The sequence below is a fragment of the Calonectris borealis genome, chromosome 1 (genome assembly GCF_964195595.1).
Source record: "Calonectris borealis chromosome 1, bCalBor7.hap1.2, whole genome shotgun sequence".
Taxonomy (NCBI): Eukaryota; Metazoa; Chordata; class Aves; order Procellariiformes; family Procellariidae; genus Calonectris; species Calonectris borealis.
In genome coordinates, this window is record NC_134312.1 from 145,292,140 (window position 1) to 145,313,316 (window position 21,177).

A 21,177-nucleotide genomic window follows, 5' to 3' on the forward strand; every position below is an offset into this window, starting at 1 on the left:
AGATGGAGACAGAAGTTCAGCCACGTAAGAAATATAACTAAACCTTTAAGTAAATTTCAGTACTGGCAACTTCTTGGATTTTCACATTGCAGAAACAAATTGCTAGTTATAACTTTCTGTGTTGTTGAAGCATGATAAAATTTATGTTATTTTCTATGTATATGTGTTTTAATAACATATGCAAAGTTTCTCACTTAGGTCAGTTGCCTGATTCAGAAAGTTGGTTTTGGATCTCTAGGTCTCTCTTCTTATGACCTAGATGGTCCCTTCTGAGCCTGTGCTTTCATGTATTTCTTCCATAATGTGACAATTTTTGACCCATGAGGGTTTGTGAAGTACATCTTCACAAACTTCACAAAAGGTGGCCAAGAAGTGTAAACCTGTTGCCAAATTTGCATTCGCTCTATGTCAGTCTAGAATCCAATTTTTAAATTTCTAAGTCCACAGTCCAAAACGTGTTGGAAACTGGTGTTATATAGAGATTTACAACATAAATAAAAATGTGTATCTTCTATCCTGATCTCTTCTAAAGATTATTTCTTTTATGAGACTAAAATCCTCCAAGAGCTTGGTAGAGTTTCATGACTTGAATTCCTAGTAGTTTCTTTGTGCAATGCCATGTATTACAGTATCTGGTATTGACTTGCATGGATAATTGGGGCAGGATCTGCATTGGAGGGAAGGTCGATGTTCTTCCTGGATATTGGTGAAGGAAAATTTTCTGTTACAGCTGATGTGTGTGGAGTTGAAAGTCCAACAGTATGCTGTCTTTCATGAATGTATTAGAGAGAATGAAAACTACAGAAAAGAAAAGAAAAGGAAAGACAACAGAACCTTCGCAGGAAAGGTTGACAAGATTCCCTTTTAAAACTAAATTTCAGGATATTAGGAGAACAGCCCACTTACAGAAGTGGAAGATGTTAAGTTAGCTAACTCCCCTTTGATCCGTGGCTTCAGCAAACAGTTCCTAAATCCAGCAGCATCAGTCTGTACGGTTGTGTTCACTTTGAAGAAGCAGTCATTAATATGGCCAAGCACCTGATCCTATTTATACACCTCTGGAAGAACTTCCATGAGGTTACATCCCAGACTTAGATTTGCTTTGATTTTGTGTACAGCTAAGGGATTTGAAAAACGAGATCCTTCGTAATTAGTTGCAGAGAGCAGTAGCTGCAGAAGGCTGTTTTTTTGTAGTTGAGTCCTCAGAGACTTAAAACACCTATTATGAACTGAAAATTGAAGTAACTTCTTTCAAGATGTTTTGTACATAAAATGGACGATATAGGAATAGAAGCTGTGCTTTAAGTTAAGGGATCTGAACACTGGCATTGACTACTCTTAGCCTTTTATACCTGTATAAATAGAAAAATACAAGAGAGGAAATGTTCATGGCTTTATAAATGGTAAGTGGAAGATGCCTGGTGAAAAAAAAGTGTTTACAAGTTTTTCTTGCTAATACAGGGATTTTGGTTGGAGTTCCTGCCTTACAAAAGGGAAGCTTTGTATTTTAACTTCCTGGAGAGAGAGTGAGATACAAAGTTATTATTTTATTTTTAATATGCTTTAAAATGCTGTTTAAATGAGATTATTGCAAAGATGCAGTCAGCAAAAATTGTCATTAATCATATTTGTTTTCTCGTTTTAGGCATTGAATCTGGCATATTCCAGCATCTACAGCAACTACAGGAATTTTGTTGGTCCCCCTCACTTTAAAGTCATCTGTAGACTTCTTGGGTATCAGGGTATTGCTGTGGTGATGGAGGAGTTGCTGAAAGTTGTCAAGAGCCTGGTATGCCAATTGTCTTTCATTTTCTGCTGTTCCAAATGGCTTCTGATAGATATGTCTCAAGAAAAACAAAGTGAAAGTATGATATCAGATAAAACTAATTTAAAGTGTTACTTCCATTGAAGTTCAATAGAAGCTGTGTTTGAGAGTACTCAATGTCTTGTGAAAGCAATAGATGATGTGCCTTGGTAGCCTGAGCAGTGTTTTGAAAACGTTGGATTCTGTATTGGAGAGATGAATTTCATTTGTGCAGACCTATGCTGTTAGGTCCTGGGTAAACTCTGGAAAAGTATGAATGTTTCAAATTAAGTTGATTTCAGCTTAAAGATTGTACTGTAAATTCAGTTTCTCGATATTTTTTGAGAACAGCTGGAGCGTGCTTTCTGCCTTGCCTAACTTCAGGCTTTCATTAATAACATCATTGACAGGTGACATCTTAATAACAAGGAAGGTTTAATCTCTGTGCTTGATGTAGTAATGGATAGCATCAAGCCTATTTAGAAGAGTGCTCAGACCAGATGTTGAAGAAGTTATCCATACAGCCTGGGTATCTTGTATTGGAAAGGGCCTTTTCTGTAACTAGGAGGAGGTTGAGGGGACTGGCTGTTAGCTGTATTAGTATTGTCTGTGTGTACAGTTATAAAGTATTGCAGTTAAGTTTAAGCTAAAGAAATGGTCTTTTCCTCCCTGTTTCTGTTGCCTGTAAGGAGCATGCTGCCAAAATAATCCAACTCTACCAGGGGATAGCTGTAGTTTTCATAATCTCACTTCAGACACTTGACACATTCAGCAGTTTGTTTACAGTAATTCCCACAATGTTCTAAGTACGTTTTTGACGTTCTAGAAAGGCTAGAGCCTTCTTGAAGGGGTACTATGGTCTAATCTTCAGGAAAAGAAGAAAACACAGATATTTTTCGTGGTTTAGGGTCGAGTGTTGGTTTGTTGGGGCGGGGGGGGTTTATTATTTATTTAAGTGGTAAATCGTCCCAATTCATTAAAGGTAGCATTGAACGCTTGGGCGTTTATAAAGGAGGTTAAAAGGCCTGGGGGGAGGTGTCCTGCTGATGCCTGATGCAGATGCTCAGATGTGAGAAAACAGGTATGAGATAGGTGTCTAGTGGGAGGAAGGCAGACTGACTGTAGGCTGGGACTGTGTCTGAACTGGTATGTCCAGAATAGCCAGTTTGAGCTGTTACAGACATACCTAATTAAGGATTTTTCTGTTGTTGCTTTTGTAAGCATTCCAATGCAAGTTTTTTTACCAAAAATCTAAAAGTTGGTTAGACAATAGAGACAGTCTACACGAGAAGAACGTGATTTCCTCTTTTTTACCTTCCTGGTCTTAGCTGTTGTGCCACTCTTCCTGCAGCAAAAGGTGGCTAATGCCACATGAAGGAAAGTGCAACTGTATTCATTTGAAAAAGTTGCCTTTTTGAAGATGATGACTGACAGAATTAAATGCAAGATTTTTAGAGCTTGTTCAAATCATGTGTAGTTTGAATGCAATTTCTTAGTTCAATAACATCTGTTTTCTCTTAGTTACAAGGGACGATTCTTCAGTATGTCAAGACCCTAATGGAAGTGATGCCTAAGATCTGTAGGTTACCAAGACATGAGTATGGTTCTCCAGGTTAGTTCATGTTTGGTGTTGCCATAGTAGCCTTAATAAGATGATACTAATCACTGTCTTCTGGATCATATGTACCTCTCTCTTTCCCTCCCTCTCTTCTCTCTCCCGATAATCAGCACTTAGTCTTTTTTTTTTTTTTTTTCATAACAAGAATCATTGAATGCTGGGCTTTCTGGAAGTGCTTAATAAAGTTTTAAGTCTTCCCTGCTTAGGGCAAATAAAAGGATGACAGTTTGTATATAGACAGCCTTATGACATAATTGATCTTGAGCTGGATCATCTGGATCTTGTTCACAATAGTTTCTTTTTCTAGTCTTTCTCATAAGCGTGTGGAGCTTTTCCCTCTGCAAGTTAGCCTCTCACACTTTTTCTTTTTAAATGCCTGATTTAGATAACCCTGATTCTCTGGAAGAGCCTCTATTACCTCTTTCTTCGCCCTTATCAACTGTTAGATAAAAGGAGTGCTACTGCTGAGAGGCAAACTGGTCCTGCCAGAATAGTTATGTCTGAGGCTTGTGTGGGGCGCATCTTAGCCACTTAAGAGGAGGTGTGACAGTTGCAGAAGAAGAAATGACTTTGAAAGCTGCTTGCCACTGTGGAGAAATAATTGGCTAATTAGTATTTACCACATTTTTCACTGAAATTCTGAAACTGCTTCCCCCCCTTCAAAATATTCCTCCTCCACAACTCCACAATTAACGCAAATTAATCCTTCCATGTGCCACCCACCTCCTGAATATATCTTTATTTTTCCAGAGTCGCTTAGGTTTATTAAATGCCTCTCCAGCTGGAATAGGTTGGGTTTTTTTCTGCTTCCCTCAGCTTGCTTGACGCTCATTACCAATGTTAAACAAAATCGAGGACTTGCTAAGTGTTTCCTTCCTGTTTTTCTCCCTGGAGCATAGAAATGGATGAATCATGGTAGTTAGCAATAGAAAAATAATCTATCTGAGGTTTTTAGCCCCTCATTAAGGTCTGACCACACAAGCAGTAGGTATTCTCAAATATAGATTATGCATCACCAGGGTCTGCGATGCTGCAGGTGACATTAGGAAGCTCATAGTCTCTTGCCAGAAATCCTCACCTGTAAGGAGTAAGTATTTGGCAGGAGGTGCCCAGGAACTTAAGCAGAAACTTTCTCTTGAGATTAAAAGGCAATCTATCCTATAGGAAAGGCAACGGTAGCCTTCACAGGATTGATTAAAACATTTTAAAATCTTTCATCACTTTCCTGTTTTGTAGGGATCACAAACTGCTTTGATGTCATATTTACTCTTGCAAAAGAAATCCCATATATTTTAGATGCCTACTGTACCGAGAGATCAGAGTAATTCTTGGTGTTACGATGGAAGATCTCAGCAACTACATTTGGACTGGATCTCAAAAACCAACCCGATTCTGTGCTCCTTCACTGCCCCACTTCCTAACAGATTTTATCCTGACACATGTGTTTTTCCTGTTCTGAACTATTTCTAGCAGTGGACACTTAATAACGTCCTGCAGAGACTCTTCCAAGAAATGGCAGAGACAGCCTTTATAGCACTGTCACGCCACCTCTCCCTTTTCTTTTGAAGACACTAGACAGAAAACGCATGTGGAAGCTGCATCCCTCTCTCACATCACTGAAGAATCGCATTGCACACTCTGACGCCTCTCCATCATGGAGCCGTCCGCCCTTGGAGCAGCTCTGACTGATAAAGGAAAATGCTCTCTGCGACGGGGAGGTCCTGTAGATTTGAGCCCTCATCTGGCATCTGTAGCAGTCTTTGCCACTCCTTGTTTACTTGGTTCGCCACCGAAAATGCAAGCTAATGCACACCAACAGTTGTCTGTTCCCTCCTCTGCCTCCAAAAGTTTCCTGCAGAAGTTAGTAGTTGTAGTAGTAAGTCAGCGTTACAGAGCATGTCCGTATGCTGCTTCTGTTCTTTCACAACAAGTAATTTCTTTATAATGGGCACTACTTACACATACAGACCAAAACTGTGATTCTGATCTACAGATTAAATATGTAGATTCTTGTCTGTCTTGATGTAACATGCATTTATCAATTCAGAATTAATTTCCTGAGTCCATTCTCCATACGCAAAGCGATTTAAATATGCTCAGTAAGTAAGCCTCTAGCTATTTCATGCACTTCAGACTTTTCATTTGGAGAGCTTTGTTTGGACTCTGTTGATTGCAATTCCTTGAGCCCTACATAATCAGCCCTCTAGACTTGTGGATTTCTAAACAGTGATTTATTCCTGCTAAAAGGAGCAGGGTACAGACAGTGGCATCAGAGTTGTTCAGGACTCCTGTTCGCCAATAGGTTTGTTTCCATAGGAACAGTCTAAAGCAGTGGGGAACTTGCTCATCTTGTAGTCATAAAAATATTTGTCTAAAAATACATTAAGCGTAAGGATTTTTAAAGGGACCTTTTAAAGTCACTAAAGCTCTTAAAGGAATATTGGCCTATAAGAGTTTAAACTTGAAATCTCATCTTGGAGGTAACATTTTCTTCTGCTATTTTTCTAGTATTTGAATGCGGCATTCCTGCTTTTGATAAATGAGTATTTCATGTCCTGCCACTTTGAAGTGTCATTGGACACGATGAGGAAAGCAGTTTGTCAGCTCTGCTGTGAGATGAGGCTTAGATTTTTGTCACTGGTATATCACCCCTCCAAAAGAAAGTTTTTAAGAAAAATCAATGAGCTTAGCAAGATACAAACTTGGTGAGAAAACAGCCTAATGGTGTATTTTTTCCTAAATATAGCATTTCCATGTTTCTTCTCTTAAAAAAAAAAAAAAATCAAAGAAACAAAAGACCCGAAGCTGGTGCAGGGCAAAACACTCATTACACCAGGCCGTGATCTTTTGAAACCCCGTGTGTTCGCACGGCAGTTTGGGGAAGCCTCCCGGTGCCCCGTGCTGCCGGCGGCTGTGTTCCCGTCTCTCCCTGGGCTGATTGTGCTGCTGGCAACATCTTCTGAGCTGCTTCAGCGCAGCAACCTGGCAAAAAACAGTCTTCCAACCCTCCTTTTTCTGGAATATTTTGGGTCATGGTCTAATAGGAACTGGAGCTAGGCTGGGCCGGGAAGCGTGGTGGAGGGCAGTAGTGGCTGGAGGCTGCTGGGGAAGCATCGCTTGGGGCACAGCAGAAGGGCTAGGAGTGCTTCCCGTTATCCCAGGTTTTTGATCAAATTGGATGAGTAGGACAATAAGTTAATTCTTGGTTGGGGGCGCGATGACTTGAGTCCTTGTGGAGAAGAATATGAAGGGAATTTATTCATAGGTTTTTCTGGAACCTGTCCATTGGAGAAAGATTTGGGAGGGAATCACAGACTTATTTGAAAGAATTTGGGAGCAACCCAAATCACCTAGATGGTTGTGAAAGGGCAGTAAGGACTGGTTAGATGTGCAGAAAAATAGGATATTTCGTTCTAGCAAAATAAACACAGTGCACAGGCTCTGTGATCATAATTCCCAAATACATGTATATTCTTAAATCTTAAATTTCTGTTGAAAGGAATGACATGATTGCTGATATGCAGAGTTAATGATGTTTCTTGTGAGCCAAAGAAGTATTTATAGCTACCATTTGAAGGTCTATATGAAAGTGAACATAAACTAAAGGTCATTTTAACACCCAGTTTCTTGGGAGCAATTTTGCTATTGCGGATTAGCAGATTTTACTTGACAATAGTGAAGCCAGTACTCTGCAGAAAATAATCCATAACACAACTAGACCGAGAATTATATTCAAGATCTAGTTTGTTGTTAGTCAACAATTCAGTTCTAGAATTAATAGCCAATTTTTATCCTAATCTTTTAGGTACCAGAATTATTACAAGCTCTGGAACATATCTGATTTGAGTCTGTAGGTGTGAACTGAGATTGTTTTGTAGAAAATGAAAGGTGACCAAAGTGAAGAAATCCAACCAGCTTTGTGTTGCATGCGTTGATTTGGTCTGACTTCTTAAATTAATCAGTGTACAGACTGCACAGCTGAAACTTGGCATCTGCTGTTTGAGTGCTGTTGAGATAGGATTTTGGAAGCAGAGATGGAACCAAATCCTTTACTAATCTTCTATACTTTACTGGATCTGTTTTATATCAACAGCCTTTGCTTTTGTTGAGATCTGTGTAAATCAGAAACTAGGATTATAAAATCGATTATTATGACACCTAACATCATCCCATCTGCAGGAATAGAGGGGTTTAGTTAAAATTGCTTTCTTGGAGAGAAAGAGCAAAAAGCCTTGATCCATTTGCCTTGCAAAATGCTATGTATATATAACAAATTCAGTAACTTATGAATCGCACCCACAAATAAAATCAGGGGAAAGAGGAAGGTTGCATGCAGTTAAGTGAAATTAAATTTCCTGAGACACTTGTTCTTTTTCCAGGGCTTCGGTATGCATGCATAGTCTTTCATAAAAATACAGTTCTGCGTACTATACAGTAGAAGGAGGTGTAATTGGGAATGCCATTGCTCAAACAATAATGCAAACAATATTTCTGCCACAGGACTCCATTGGGGAGCAGATTGTGCTTTCAGTGTCATTTCTGTTCCATCAAAAATAGCCTGTGTAGCTCTGTAAAATTCCGTCTGTTTTGCCGGTAAACCAAGCCCTTCCTCTAAGGGGAAGCGGTGCACTGTTGATAGTGGCATTTGGAACAACTGCATGCTAAATACTGGGTGTCAGATTTTCAAAACAATGACACAATTTGTTCATGAATGCATGTGTGTGGGTGTGTGTATTTATATATCTGTATATGGAGACTGGGGCTTTGGGTGAAGAAGTAAGGATCTTTGTTAAGGACTTTGAGAGGAGCTCTAACTGGGAGTGACTATAAAAGACAATATGTAATTTTTACGGTATGAATCTCAAGCCTCTTTGACTTCTGCTGTCCTGCTGCTTTTGGGTGGACTTACTGTCTTGCTTTGGTTTCAGTCACACCTTCATTACGAGTTCCTTGTTGCCAGCTCAGTCCTCTGTGCTGCTCCTGGTTTCTCTCTGTGCCATCCTGCTCCTTTATATTTGCTGTAGGTGACACGGGTCATTCTCAGAATTTCACTTCAGAGCTGTCCTTATAAAACTGATGAAATTTTCTCCACATCATTCCAGGCACAAATTTCTTTTCTGAAACTCCCCACAAAATCCACAGGCTGGGAGGGGGATTGAGAGAGTCTGGCACTGCCCCACCACCACCACCTTTCCATCCCCTTCATGACCAATGGTTGTTGCCATGTTGTGGTAGCAGAATCATCCTTGCTGCTCAGCTCCGTTTCTATTTCTCACCAAATTGCTCCCCACTCGCCATACAAGATAAAGGGAAAAACATCCCCATGTCTGTCCTTGTCGCCAGTATCCTGCTTGCTCGGGTAGTGCTTTCTCGCCATAGTAACTATGTGGAGAAGTCTACAGTTAGTCACTGTGTTTCGGGGAGTCTTCCAGCCCTTCTGTTGGTTCACCATCAATCTCTGTGTATGTGCCACGGATACTAAGACCAGAAGCGTTGGTAGATATTCTAGTTTGATTTCCTCTGTGGCACAGACCTAAGACCAGGATAACGCAATGGACTTTTGCTTCCAGAAGGGCATCCAGTCTTGGTGTGAGGAAAGTATTTGACTTGACTTCTAGCAGTTGATCCTTAGAAGACCTTTCTTGCTAGGCGTGGAAGCCCTTTCATCAACAGAGAAAAACACAAAAGAAATACTAGGGTGTGTAACTGAAACACAGTGTAGACTTGCAGTAAAGCTTGCTTCAATGCCCTCGGTCTGCATTTTTTTCCTAGCATCAAAAATTTCTTCTGAAAAATTTTCTGCCATATCAGTCTGCCTTTTCAACCTCATCTTTAAAGTAGGAATCCCAGTATTCAGCACTGCAGCATCTCATTGCCGTGGTGGGCAGGTGTGTTTAAACAACAAACACAAGTGCTCACTGCTGCTCAGACACCTGGGAATTGCAGTTGGCTTGTATACCGCAGCATTGAATGTACACCAACAGCCTTTTGCAGAGCTTTTTCATTACGTGGTTCCCCTGTTATGGGAAGGGGGGAGTTGGTGATGCACTGGCGTGACTTCTTTGCTTTTTACCTAGATTTAAATGTGTTTTCCTTCAAATAAATCAAGCTCAGGAAGCACTCGTTACATCTGACCTATCTCCATTAGTTTTTCAGTTCTGCTTTTCTATTGAGTCACTAAACTACTCAAGCTAGGTCTGAAATTTATCTCCACTGAACATGTGTGGGAACACTCATTTACTGCAAATTTTCTATTGACAAACAGTTCTTTGAGATGTAACAGAGCCAGCCCTGCATCCCCTCGCCATGCACTTTATTGACGTTTCGTGTTACTAATTTTAATGATGTGAGGCTTTCTGTAGAAGTGTGTGGGTTAGCTGTACGGTCCTTCCTTCACTGTACGTTTTCAAGCTCCTCTGCTGAATTTGGGGGATTTCCTTAGCATAGATACGCTCCAGGTTGTATTTTATGTTTGCACCCTCCCCTCTCAGCCATTGCCTTGCGGGGTAAATACCAAAGTCTAATCTCCTGCATGGGAAGTGTTTGTCAGCTGCACCCAAGGAACACATGGGAAGGTGGTGGGGGCATCTGTGCTCTCTTTCCTTGTCTCCTCTCAATTGCTTTAGATGCGATTGGGTGAAGATTTAACTGTGTGACTTAATTCAGTGTAACGGAAATGAACTGCCGTATGTAGCATGCAACTCGAAAGCTTTGTGCAATGTATTTTCTTCTGTCATCAGTTGAAGTTTTCTAAAAGGGCCAGGCTTGTGCAGACAGATGGAAAAATGCTGATAAAGATTAACTTGTAAAAAACTGGAGAGCTACTGACCTACTGCAGTTCTCTGCTCTTCCTCGCCCACTCTGCACATCGCCTTAACCTCTGCGGTGCAGACTAGGTTGGGTCCCTGCAGAAGCTGCCAAGCCCAGGCTCTCCTGGGCTTGTCTCTAACCAAGGGACTGCGCAACCTTTCTGGGGCTGGGGGGAAGGAGCTGGAAATCCACCAGCGCGTTAAGCGTCACCGTTGTTTGGGAGAGATTTGGTGGAAAAGACATATGTTTATGTAAATTACGTGTTTTTTAAAATCATAACGTAGCTGGGTTTTAACAGCTTTTGGCAAAATTTTGACAGAAACAATGTTCTGACTGTGCTTGTCAGCAGGATCTGATGTACCCTCGCCAGCAGAGCTTGACTTGAGATTTCTGTATTTAATTGTTTTGTGAGGTTGCAGATCACCTCTGGCTGGCTGTGGCACTGTCAGAGTCGTAGCCTGACACCACCCCTGTGTCCTGTATCTTTAGCGCTCTGCTCCTTGCTGGCTCTGTCATCCTTGAAAATAACAGCTGCGAATTGAACGTGTTGGGTGGCGCGGCAGGTCGGGGACGGAGGCTGGAACAGGACTAACAGCAGACGAGAGCCCTAGTCTCTCTTCCTGCCCCTGGAAATTATTTTCTTACCCCTTACACTGGCTCCCTTTTCTAGGAGCGAGAAGCTAGGCACTCCATTTTGCATGATTTATCCAGTTAAAAAGGTCAGCACACCACTGCCTTAACACTTCATAACCTCTGATTTTTAATGTATTTCAATACTGCTCCTTTCAGTTTCCTGTAGGCTGCACTTCTGGAGATGAAAAATCTCATGTGCTGATACATGGAGAGAGAACTATAAACCTGCACCCTTGGTTAGTTGTGCTCTGATGCAGTGTATTTATGCACATTCAATGCAAGCTTTGAATAGGCAAATTGGTTAGAAAATCGGAGTGCTTTTGAGGCAGAAAGAAAAGTTAGTCCTGATCCGTATGACTCTTAACCACATAACCAGAATCTTTTGTCTGCTTTCCCAGCGTGCCTGTGTGATTATCACTAGATTTCGTTCTGGCTTCTGAGATTTAATTTTTTTCCTTCTCTTTTGATTTCAGGTATCTTGGAGTTTTTTCACCATCAGTTGAAGGACATTGTTGAATATGCAGAACTGAAGACTGTCTGCTTCCAGAATTTGCGGGAAGTGGGAAATGCTGTCCTGTTTTGCCTCCTCATTGAACAGAGTCTGGTAGGTGCCTGCTGTGCTAGTTGAAAACCCATCTGTCTCTCAAAATATACTCTCAAATTTTGTTACTAACGTCATAAATAACAAGGTTGAAATCTGCACGTTTGCTATTGCTTATGGGCAGATGGGTAGAAACAGTTCCTTGCTTTGATCTCTTACAGTCCTGCGGGGGCTTTCATGTCTGCGAGATAGCAGGGATGCCTGACTTTGCTGGGTGAGAGACATTGCTTCGTGTACGGTACCTGAGGATCAAATATTATGACCTTCATCATAAATTATGATCAAATATAGTATTCCTGCAGTCAGTCACAGGGTGGCTACTCTCTTTATGTCAATGAGTTATGCATCTGGTACCGTTATTTTCCCTCTCTGTTTGTCATTCCTGTTGTCATCTGAAACATCGCAAAGTTAACGTGGACTTCTTGGACAGCCTTCTTGCTGCTAGGATGGCTGACAGTGGCACCCGCTCTGCCAGGCATTCATCTGTCCTTGTTTGAATGAAGCTGTGAAACATGTCCAGTTTTTCAGCTGATTCCTATACGCCTAGCCTCTACCTTTCAGCACGCGAAGCTGCCCGCTGCTGAGGGCACGGTGCTACAATTGCTCTTTATCCTTACCTCTCCTTTTCTTTTCCCACTCTTGTTCCATGTTATACAATCTGCTGTTCAAACAAAATGGCCAGACGTGTAATTTCTTTGTCTTCATGCTTTTGGGTGCTTACAGAGGGAAAGGTGGGCATTGCTTATGGGCCAGAAAAGCAAGAGGTGTGCTGTCTTCCCTTTCTTGCTCTCCATTGTGCCTTCGAGACTTGGGTGGGGGGTCTCTCCCCTGCCTGTGCACGTGGGGTGGTCTGCCCACGCTGTGCAAGCACACGCTGCCGCGGAGGCTGGGCTGCCCATCATGTAGAGATCTTTGCTGACGGCAAACCAGCTACAACATTTCCTCAGCAAGATGGCTGGGGGCCTGCCGTTGCACAAAAATAAATACTCGTGTAAGACTCCTTCTCTAGGGTGTATTAAAGCTGTTGATGTTAGATAAGGTAACAAAGACATGCTGTTCCTCAGAGTACTGTTCATGGTGCTAGAGGATCCCTTCCACGTGGTGGAGAGTAATTGGAGGGCCAGGTGACAAGCAGTGAACCCATATTCAGTAATGGCGTAGCTGAAACAAAATGAGAAACTGGATTACTTTGGATTCAGGCTAAAGGGGTACGTGGTGAAAGGCCAGGCAGGCGAGGGTCCTCGCTGCTTGAGGGTGTACCAAAGTGACAGCAGTGCTGGAGGTACCTTTTTTAGGACACCACCTTGGTGACACTTTATAGAATCACAGAATCATAGAATAGTTTGGGTTGGAAGGGACCTTTAAAGGTCATCTAGTCCAACCCCCCTGCTGTGGGCAGGGACATCTTCAACTAGATCAGGTTGCTCAGAGCCCTGTCCAACCTGACCTTGAATGTTTCCAGGGATGGGGCATCTACCACCTCTCTGGGCAACCTGTGCCAGTGTGTCACCACCCCCATTGTAAAAAATTTCTTCCTTATATCTAGTCTAAATCTACCCCCTTTTAGTTTAAAACCATTACCCCTTGTCCTGTTGCAACAGGCCCTGCTAAAAAGTTTGTCCCCGTTTTTCTTATAAGCCCCCTTTAAGTACTGAAAGGCCGCAATAAGGTCTCCCCAAAGCCTTCTCTTCTCCAGGCTGAACAACCCCAACTCTCTGAGCCTTTCCTCATAGGAGAGGTGTTCCATCCCCCTGATCATTTTCGTGGCCCTCCTCTGGACCCGCTGCAACAGGTCCATGTCTTTCTTGTGCTGAGGGCCCCAGAGCTGGACGCAGGACTCCAGGTGGGGTCTCACCAGAGCAGAGTAGAGGGGCAGAATCACCTCCCTCGACCTGCTGGCCACGCTGCTTTTGATGCAGCCCAGGCTACGGTTGGCCTTCTGGGCTGTTTACTATTACTATTACGTTCTAGTAATACACCTCTGCTTGCTGCCCCGCCTCTTGTTTTTGCCCTCAGAGGTGCCCCGACGTCCTGCCACATATTTCAGTATTTTTCCATTGTGGTCATCTATCATAACTAAATGAGACTTTACCCCGGTGCAAAAGGTAGGTCTGTAGTGCATTTCTGCTAGTGGGTGGGTCTTGTTAATCCTGACTGCCTAGCACATGCATTTCCATGGTGTGACATCAAGGAATTAGACCTGGGAAAGGCACATGAGCCCCGTAGCCTGGCCTTGCCGAGGGTATGGCTGATGAACATATCTTCTAATACTAGCGCTGAGGGACTACAAATGAGCAGGGTCTCTGCTCCAAAAATGAGGAGAGGGGCTTAGCAAAATCATGCGTCTGCTTCTGGTCATCTCTGCGTTTTCTCTGCGCGTACATACAGCAGCCAAGAACCAGGAGACATCTGTCTTCCTTTCCCCCGTCCCTAAAGATGTAAAATACTTCCTGAGAGGCGGTTCACCGCTGCTGTCGCGTGTCTCGGCCCTCCTGGAGGGGAGATGTGCCTGCCACGATAGATAACGGGTTGTGGAACAGTGTTGGTAAAAATAACCAAGCAGTGAGTCATCTTCACCGCTCTGTCTGCGCAGGAGCCGCCTGCTGCTTTCACACCAAAATTACTCATTCTGCATTAGTCTTTTTAATAAATACCCTGTCCTTTACAAACTGCCAGCTGAGGGTGGGAGGAGAGCTGCTGGAGTTTATTTGGGAATCCAAGGTAACCTGCTGAAATCAAATGGTCTTTGGGAGGGGTCCCGTGAGGAGAGCGAGGGCTCCGAGCGGCGGAGGCTGGCTGCCCTCTGGTGTTTCTGCAACGGCGTTGGCGTGCTTTTTGGAAGCCCGTTTTGGGGATCTGGTGTGGTTTGGGGATTCTTCGGTCCTAAATGCCTCTCGTTTCCTTTTCGTTCCAGTCCCTAGAGGAAGTGTGTGACCTGTTACACGCGGCGCCGTTCCAAAACATCCTGCCCAGAGTTCACGTCAAAGGTATCGGCTAAGTGAAAACACCGTCCTCGGGTAATGCTTTCCACTTGTCTTGCCTGCTGCTGTGGTTTCGGTGACCGTCCCCGGCCATCCTTTACAACACTGCTGTTAATTACGGTTCAGAGGTAACAGATTCAGGCCTGTTTGCCTGGCTGAAAAATATGTGCTGCTTAGCAAGCTCAGTGCAAATTACAAGAGGAAGAGGAGGAATGCCGGGACAGGGAAAAGTGGGGTGGATACCCAGGGCAGTGTTACCCCTCTATGTGGATATGGTGAGAGGCTTTTCCGAAGGTGCTGTTCAGCTTATGTGATTGTCAATTAAATGGGGTAGGCTTGATCATACAGGGTGTAGGAAATCTGTCAGCAGAGGAAGTAAATACAAGTGATCCCTGGTCCCAGTAGACTTTTCACATGCCGTTTTACTAAACTGGGCATGCAGTGGTGAATGTTTGCAGGATTGGTTCCTCTAGTATCTGCTTTCCTTATCCTTCATCATCAGAAAGTGAGCTCTTTTTTCCCCTCACGCTGCTCTTCTTTCTGTGTTGCTCCTCTGTCTCCTTTCCTTTCCGTTGCTCGCTGCCAGAGCAGCTGATTTGTTCTGCTTGGAGAAATCCCATCAGCTAAAAATCTTGGAGAATATTTCCAGACTCACCGTAGCTACTTGCATCTCTGCATAAAACTAACCAGACCATTGTAAACAGTATTTTCCCATTTGCCGGAGAACGTTTCCTACTTGCCAGTGATGAGGGGGTGCCAACTGCTTTTTTAAGCCTTGTTATACACAGAATTCCACCCTCATTATACCCCATCTTCTAGAGTCAAGCATTTTATGTATGATAAGGACAATTTAGTTGGCTTAGTACAAGTGGGAGTCAAATATGTTAGCAGCAGCAGCATAATAGAGCCCTATATTCTGTCTTCAATTTAGTTAATTAAATGTATTCTGCTACAAATCCTTGGTTTCTTTTTGTTTGCACATGCAATGCAACATTTTAAAATATTTTTTTTTCTAAAAGCACATTGAAAATTAACCAACTATTTAGACCTATAAAAATAACTTACCCAGTTTTCTACTGCACTGAGTACAGATTGTGTAAAAATAGGAATTTTCTTGCTTAATTTCAATTTATAAAATTAAGTCGGCTACCAATTAAATGAATCAGTGCTGTCTTTTTTTTTCTTTCAGAGGGTGAAAGACTTGATGCTAAAATGAAGAGGCTAGAATCAAAATATGCTCCCCTACATTTGGTTCCTCTCATTGAAAGACTAGGAACACCCCAGGTAATCGCTCTCATTTGTGTCAGAGGCAATTCAAGAAATTTCTGAGCACTAGAAAGCCTCTCCTTTCACACGTGCCAATAGCTGTGTCAGAACTTCAACCTGCACATCCAGCTTGTTCACACAACAGATTTTTTTTTCAGCTCCATGGAGCTCGTAAAGCTGTTAAAGCTCAGAAGTTTAAAACATTTGAGACTGGGGTGGAATTGTCATGTTTTGGGGAAAATGCTCATTTGTATGTATGTTGCTATGTGATACCCTCTCAGTATAAGGGCTGGCCTTTGGGAGGTCCTAGTGCAAATTCCACCAAAAGCAATCAGTTTTCTTGTGCGCATATATATATATATATAAAAAACCCCAATTTATTCCTCTCTCAGCCAGATGATTAGAAACTCTTGGAAAATGAGCTGAGTTGAGCTCACAACGACCAAAGAGAACTGCCTTTGCAGCTTCAGCACTATTTTCCTTTCTCTCAGCGTGAGGGTACATTAATTCCCTGCTAACCTTAGCAGTTTACAAGTGATTTGAGATGTGAATAGTAGAAACTGAGAGCGGAGTGCTCTGAAGCAGACTTGAGACTGCTTTTATCATCACATGTGCTGCAGCTCGGTAGGTGCTGTTGCACTGTAGGCGAGAGCTCTTACCGTGATGGCACAAGCTGGGACGAGCCCTGGCCGGCGTTGCCACGTGTGGGTTCTGTCTGAGCCTGTTTGTGCTGTCTTTGGAGCTTTCCCATCTCTAACAGCAGCAGCTGAGGGAGATGCGCAGAAGAGCGCAGGCAGGAGCTACTGCCCATCCTAGCAGCAGAGCACCGAACTCTTTGGTTTTGATTTCTGCCTCCATTCAGGCAAAGAATTCTTTAAGATTCCCTGGGACTAGTCCAGGATTAGTATTACTGCAGTTAGCATTACTTACTTTCAAGCCTGTCTGCTTGAAGAGGCTTTTACAATTTTCTCTGAACGTTTTTTTCACTGAGCTGAACCCCAGGTTAGTGGCCTCTGACCTCACTTAAAGTCAGGAGAAATATCTCCTAGAATAAACCCAAGTGAAACTGAAAAACGTGGTGGTGTATTTTTTTTAAATAAAGTCTTGTGGTCAAGTGGCTTTTACCAGGATTTTGCACGTTCTTTCTCTCCACCTTAGCAAATAGCAATCGCAAGGGAGGGGGACTTGCTGACCAAAGAACGCCTCTGCTGCGGCCTGTCCATGTTTGAGGTCATCCTGACGAGGATCCGCTCCTTCCTGGACGATCCCATCTGGCGCGGGCCCCTGCCCAGCAATGGGGTGATGCACGTGGACGAGTGCGTGGAATTCCATCGCCTCTGGAGCGCGATGCAGTTCGTCTACTGCATCCCCGTGGGAACGCACGAGTTCACGGTGGAGTACGTACTGCCAGCTGCCAGCGGTCCGGTCCACCTGCGGGCAACAGCACTTCGCTTGTCCTCCCTGTGACTGGCAGGGGGTCCAGAATGGAGGCGTTTGTTTGCCTGTCCGCAAGAGCTTAGTGCGAAAAGAAGGGAAAGTGCTGTGATCACTGGGAGGGGCTCATAATCCATGAACACAGATATAATTGTATCTTTAACAAAAATAACCCTCTGTTTTAAGTATTGCCACTGTATAATGAATGATCCCATGACAAAAAGGCCCTAGCACGCGTCTTTCAATAGTAGTCAGACCCCTACGGATGCTGAACTTAAATAAAATAGCTGAACATGGTGCATGTATTTCTAACAAGTATTTTCTTCTCTGAATTAAGAGCAAGAATGAGCACTTGGAAGCTAACATGATTAATATGAGTTAAGGAACTGTAGTTCTTGATTTTGTTAATTCTGATAATATCCTTATTTTGAAAAACTGTTGAGCTGTAACGTGCTTGTCACTGAGCAATTATGGAGGCAACAGCATAGGACGTTTGCTTCCTTTCTTGCCTGCAGTCCAAAGGAGCAGAGTGGTGTTGAATTCCCAGTTTGTTTCCTTTGCAAATGAAATATAATGCCTCTGGAGTCTAACGGGGAGTAAATGTTTTTGGAGTAACTCTACGTTGTGTAAAATTGGGGGGGACACTTCTGGTTTTTTGTTAAGCATCCATTTGCATCACTTGTGGCATCTGGAAAGAGAACCTAATTTACTACAGATTTTGCAGTATTTTCTAGATTAATGTCTAACATATTCTAGAGTGATATATATGTAGTTTAGCATGATGGCTGATTACCGAGCATTTCCTGTGGATATGTTTCTGAAGATTTAGGTGAAACGTGCTTTATGTGGTGTGTTTCCTGTTTCAGGCAGTGCTTTGGAGACGGCTTGCACTGGGCTGGCTGTATGATCATTGTGCTTTTGGGACAGCAGCGTCGCTTTGATGTGTTGGATTTCTGCTACCACCTGCTGAAAGTCCAAAAGCACGATGGCAAAGACGAGGTTATAAAGAATGTGGTGAGTTGAAAACATCTGTTCTGTATTCGCTGTAGTAATAAAGACGACAATGAATCGGAGCTGTTTGTACTCGGATGCAGTGTAGGTGTAGCAATCGCTTTTTAGAATGAAATGCTGAAAATGAGGGCGCCAGGGTTTTTAGGAGCAAAAGATTAAGGCATTAGTACTGGAGTTTGAAGACTGGTCAGTGAGAATTCCGATTTCCTGAATATGTGGGATTTTTGTAATGCTTTTTCTGTCTCCTATACATGCACTCATATTATGACAAGACTGCTGTAAATTGCCCTTTTTTGTACAAAAAGCAGCACTGTCAAAAACCAACATGCACCTTGGATTTTCACTGGATTAGCAGTGGAAGGGGAACATTCAGAACATTGCTGGGAGGTAACAGCATTTGCTGCTTTCGTGTCTAAGGCTTTTTATCTCCAAAGCTAATTCCTGTGTGTCTGTTTTTTTGATGTTTGCAGCCTTTGAAGAAAATGGTTGAGAGAATTCGCAAGTTCCAGATTCTGAATGATGAAATAATTGCTATTTTGGACAAGTATTTGAAGTCTGGTGATGGAGAGAGCACACCCGTGGAACACGTGCGCTGCTTCCAGCCACCTATTCATCAGTCCCTTGCCAGCAACTAGACTTCCCACCTAACGATACTTTTTGCACCTATTTAGGCTAAAAGTATGAGAAAGAAAAAAAAAAAAAAACAAACCACAAAAAACACCAACAGTTTTAAGGAATACTCTCATCTGCATTTTTCAATATGCCTGTGCCATTCAAGTGGTGCACTGTCCTCTTCAGTCTCCAAGCACAGTAACTGTATACAATCTATACTTATTTTTCTAGACTAAAATTTTATACACTTTGATTAAAAACCTGCGACTGTAAAAGATTTTTGAAATCTCTTTGCATTCCTGTACTGAGGTGGCCATTTTAGACTGGACTGGCATAATTTCGCCCCAAAGCTATCCAAATAATAGCTGTGGGGGGATAAGAAAAGTGGGTTCCGTAGAAAAAAAAATTTTAGAAATCAATTACTAATTGTTTGTATTAGAGCATTAATTGCTTAATTAGCCTTTATTAAAAAAAAAACAAACTGCTGGTGCTTTGTGAATAATTTTTCTAGTCAGTTGATTATTTTTCCTCTTTGCAAAACTATTCTCTGAGATCAGCAATTATGGAAATGAAGGCTAATTAAGGTGATTGTTTCAAAGTTATTTAACATGGAGGTGACTGATAGTATTCTGATCTTTTTAAAAGGCAGTAGCTTGATTGATTAGAATGGGGACTGTTTACTTTTTCCTAATGAGAGCTTCTAACACAATTTATATTTTGGTTGGAGATATGTACCTGCGTACCAAAATACATGTTTACAAGCGCTAAGGAATTCTTGTTTACAAGAATCTTGAATACAGTGATCAGGTGTAATCTATCCCAGTACATAAGCTCTAATGATGTTAACCATGATTTACTTACGGAAAGTATTTGTTTAATTACACTTACTGTATTATGCAAAGACTGCATCAGTAAAATTGTTTGTAAAACTTTGCAACTGTAAAACTTGAATTTTCAAGCAACCTGTTCAGCCAAAAGTAGTAACTCCTGCTGGCTTACTGCAGGATCCTAACTTTTCAGTGGTGTTGGATAGTCAATCAGCTATTAGGATCAACCCCAAACTATTTTCCCAAAACAAATGAGAGTTAAGATGGCTGGAACAGACACAGACAGATGATTACACGTTTTACCCAGGATATGGATTTCTGGAGATGTTATTTGGTTAATGTTTCTAACCCATAGTGTGGAACCAAGAGCGCATCCCTTTGAGAAGCCGTTTTTCTCCCCTCCCTCTTACTAGTTCAAGGTTAGGTTACAGCCCATCTTTTCTCCTGCTCCGCTCTTTTCAGATGTTTCACCGCAACGGAATCAAGTCCAGTAATGGGTAGAAATGAGCATCTGACAGAGGAGGTATGCAAGAGATGAGGAATGTGTAGGTACGGGGGTGGCAGGGAACCCGATTTTGAGGAAAGAAAGGAAATTAACTGAAATTCCTCAGCAAAACAGAGGGTAGAGATTTGCCAGGCAATCTGTAAGCACATCTCCAGCACCACAGGTTTCCCCAGGACATCCGTGCTCGAGAGCTGCCATTCTGGCCTGGCCTCTGTTGTGGTGAGAGCGCACACAGGGCTGCCAGGTGTGGGGGAGACAGAAGCAGGAAACACTTGTGCTTCGTTACGCCAGCTCATGGCAGGATTTCTTTTACAAGATGCTTAACACACAGTTTTCTTTAGGAAACATTTCTGTTTTGTCCTTCAGAGCACTCTGCAAAGACGACTTCTAGCCAACCAAATGCTTCTCTGTGCTTCAGGCTTCAATTAAGGAAATGAACAACTTTCTTAATTTGTTGAGATAATCATTGGTTTAGGGATGTCTTGCATACTTGAGCCTTTGGCTTGGCACTGTGGCACAGAAACAGTTAAGTAATCAAGCCTGATTTTTTTGTGTAAGAAATATTTTAAAATAACTAATCATGGTGTGAGTAAAGTCAATTCTAATTCTTACCAGTTAACTGGCAGCAGCAAGCAAATTGGTCTCTAACATCTTAAAACTACTAGTGTTAATACAGATTTTAAGATCTTTTTTTTTTCTTTTCCCTTTAGTTAGTATGGGTTTAAGATAGTTCAGACATTAGTCCTACGAGATGTTTGTTTCACATTTTTAAAGGTAGCTTACTATTTTTTGCATTTTCAGCGGAATATTAGACTTTAAGTGAGTTAAAACCTCTTCACTGGTTTAACTGCTTTTCCTACCTAAAAGCAAGGAGCACAGAAGACCTAACTTTTTCATTTTAAATTCTCTCTCATCAAAGACACTGGGTCTGGAGGCCAAACCATAAAGTAACAGACTCTGCTGTATGAAATTGTAATCTGCTCTTTGGTTAGGCTGGTGCTTTGGTACTAAGTGTGGCAGCCAGTTCAGCGACTCCTCGGCAGTTTGACTTCTTCCCTGCCGCTCCCTGTCCTGT

The 21,177-nt window shown here is 42.4% G+C and overlaps 1 protein-coding gene across 7 annotated transcripts in view; it reads left to right on the forward strand.

Moving 5' to 3' along the window:
- CYFIP1 (cytoplasmic FMR1 interacting protein 1) overlaps positions 1-19,703 on the forward strand; it is an 87,155-nt gene extending 67,452 nt beyond the window's left edge. For all 7 annotated transcript variants that reach the window (XM_075134675.1, XM_075134658.1, XM_075134666.1 and 4 more), the window contains 8 exons: positions 1,646-1,789; positions 3,326-3,416; positions 11,339-11,469; positions 14,381-14,453; positions 15,637-15,731; positions 16,872-17,110; positions 18,014-18,161; positions 18,629-19,703. In XM_075134675.1, the coding sequence (XP_074990776.1) occupies positions 1,646-1,789; positions 3,326-3,416; positions 11,339-11,469; positions 14,381-14,453; positions 15,637-15,731; positions 16,872-17,110; positions 18,014-18,161; positions 18,629-18,793 (1,086 nt within the window). In that variant the 3' untranslated portion in view covers positions 18,794-19,703. The remainder of the gene's footprint in view (positions 1-1,645; positions 1,790-3,325; positions 3,417-11,338; positions 11,470-14,380; positions 14,454-15,636; positions 15,732-16,871; positions 17,111-18,013; positions 18,162-18,628) is intronic.
- The last annotated feature ends 1,474 nt before the right edge of the window (positions 19,704-21,177 follow it).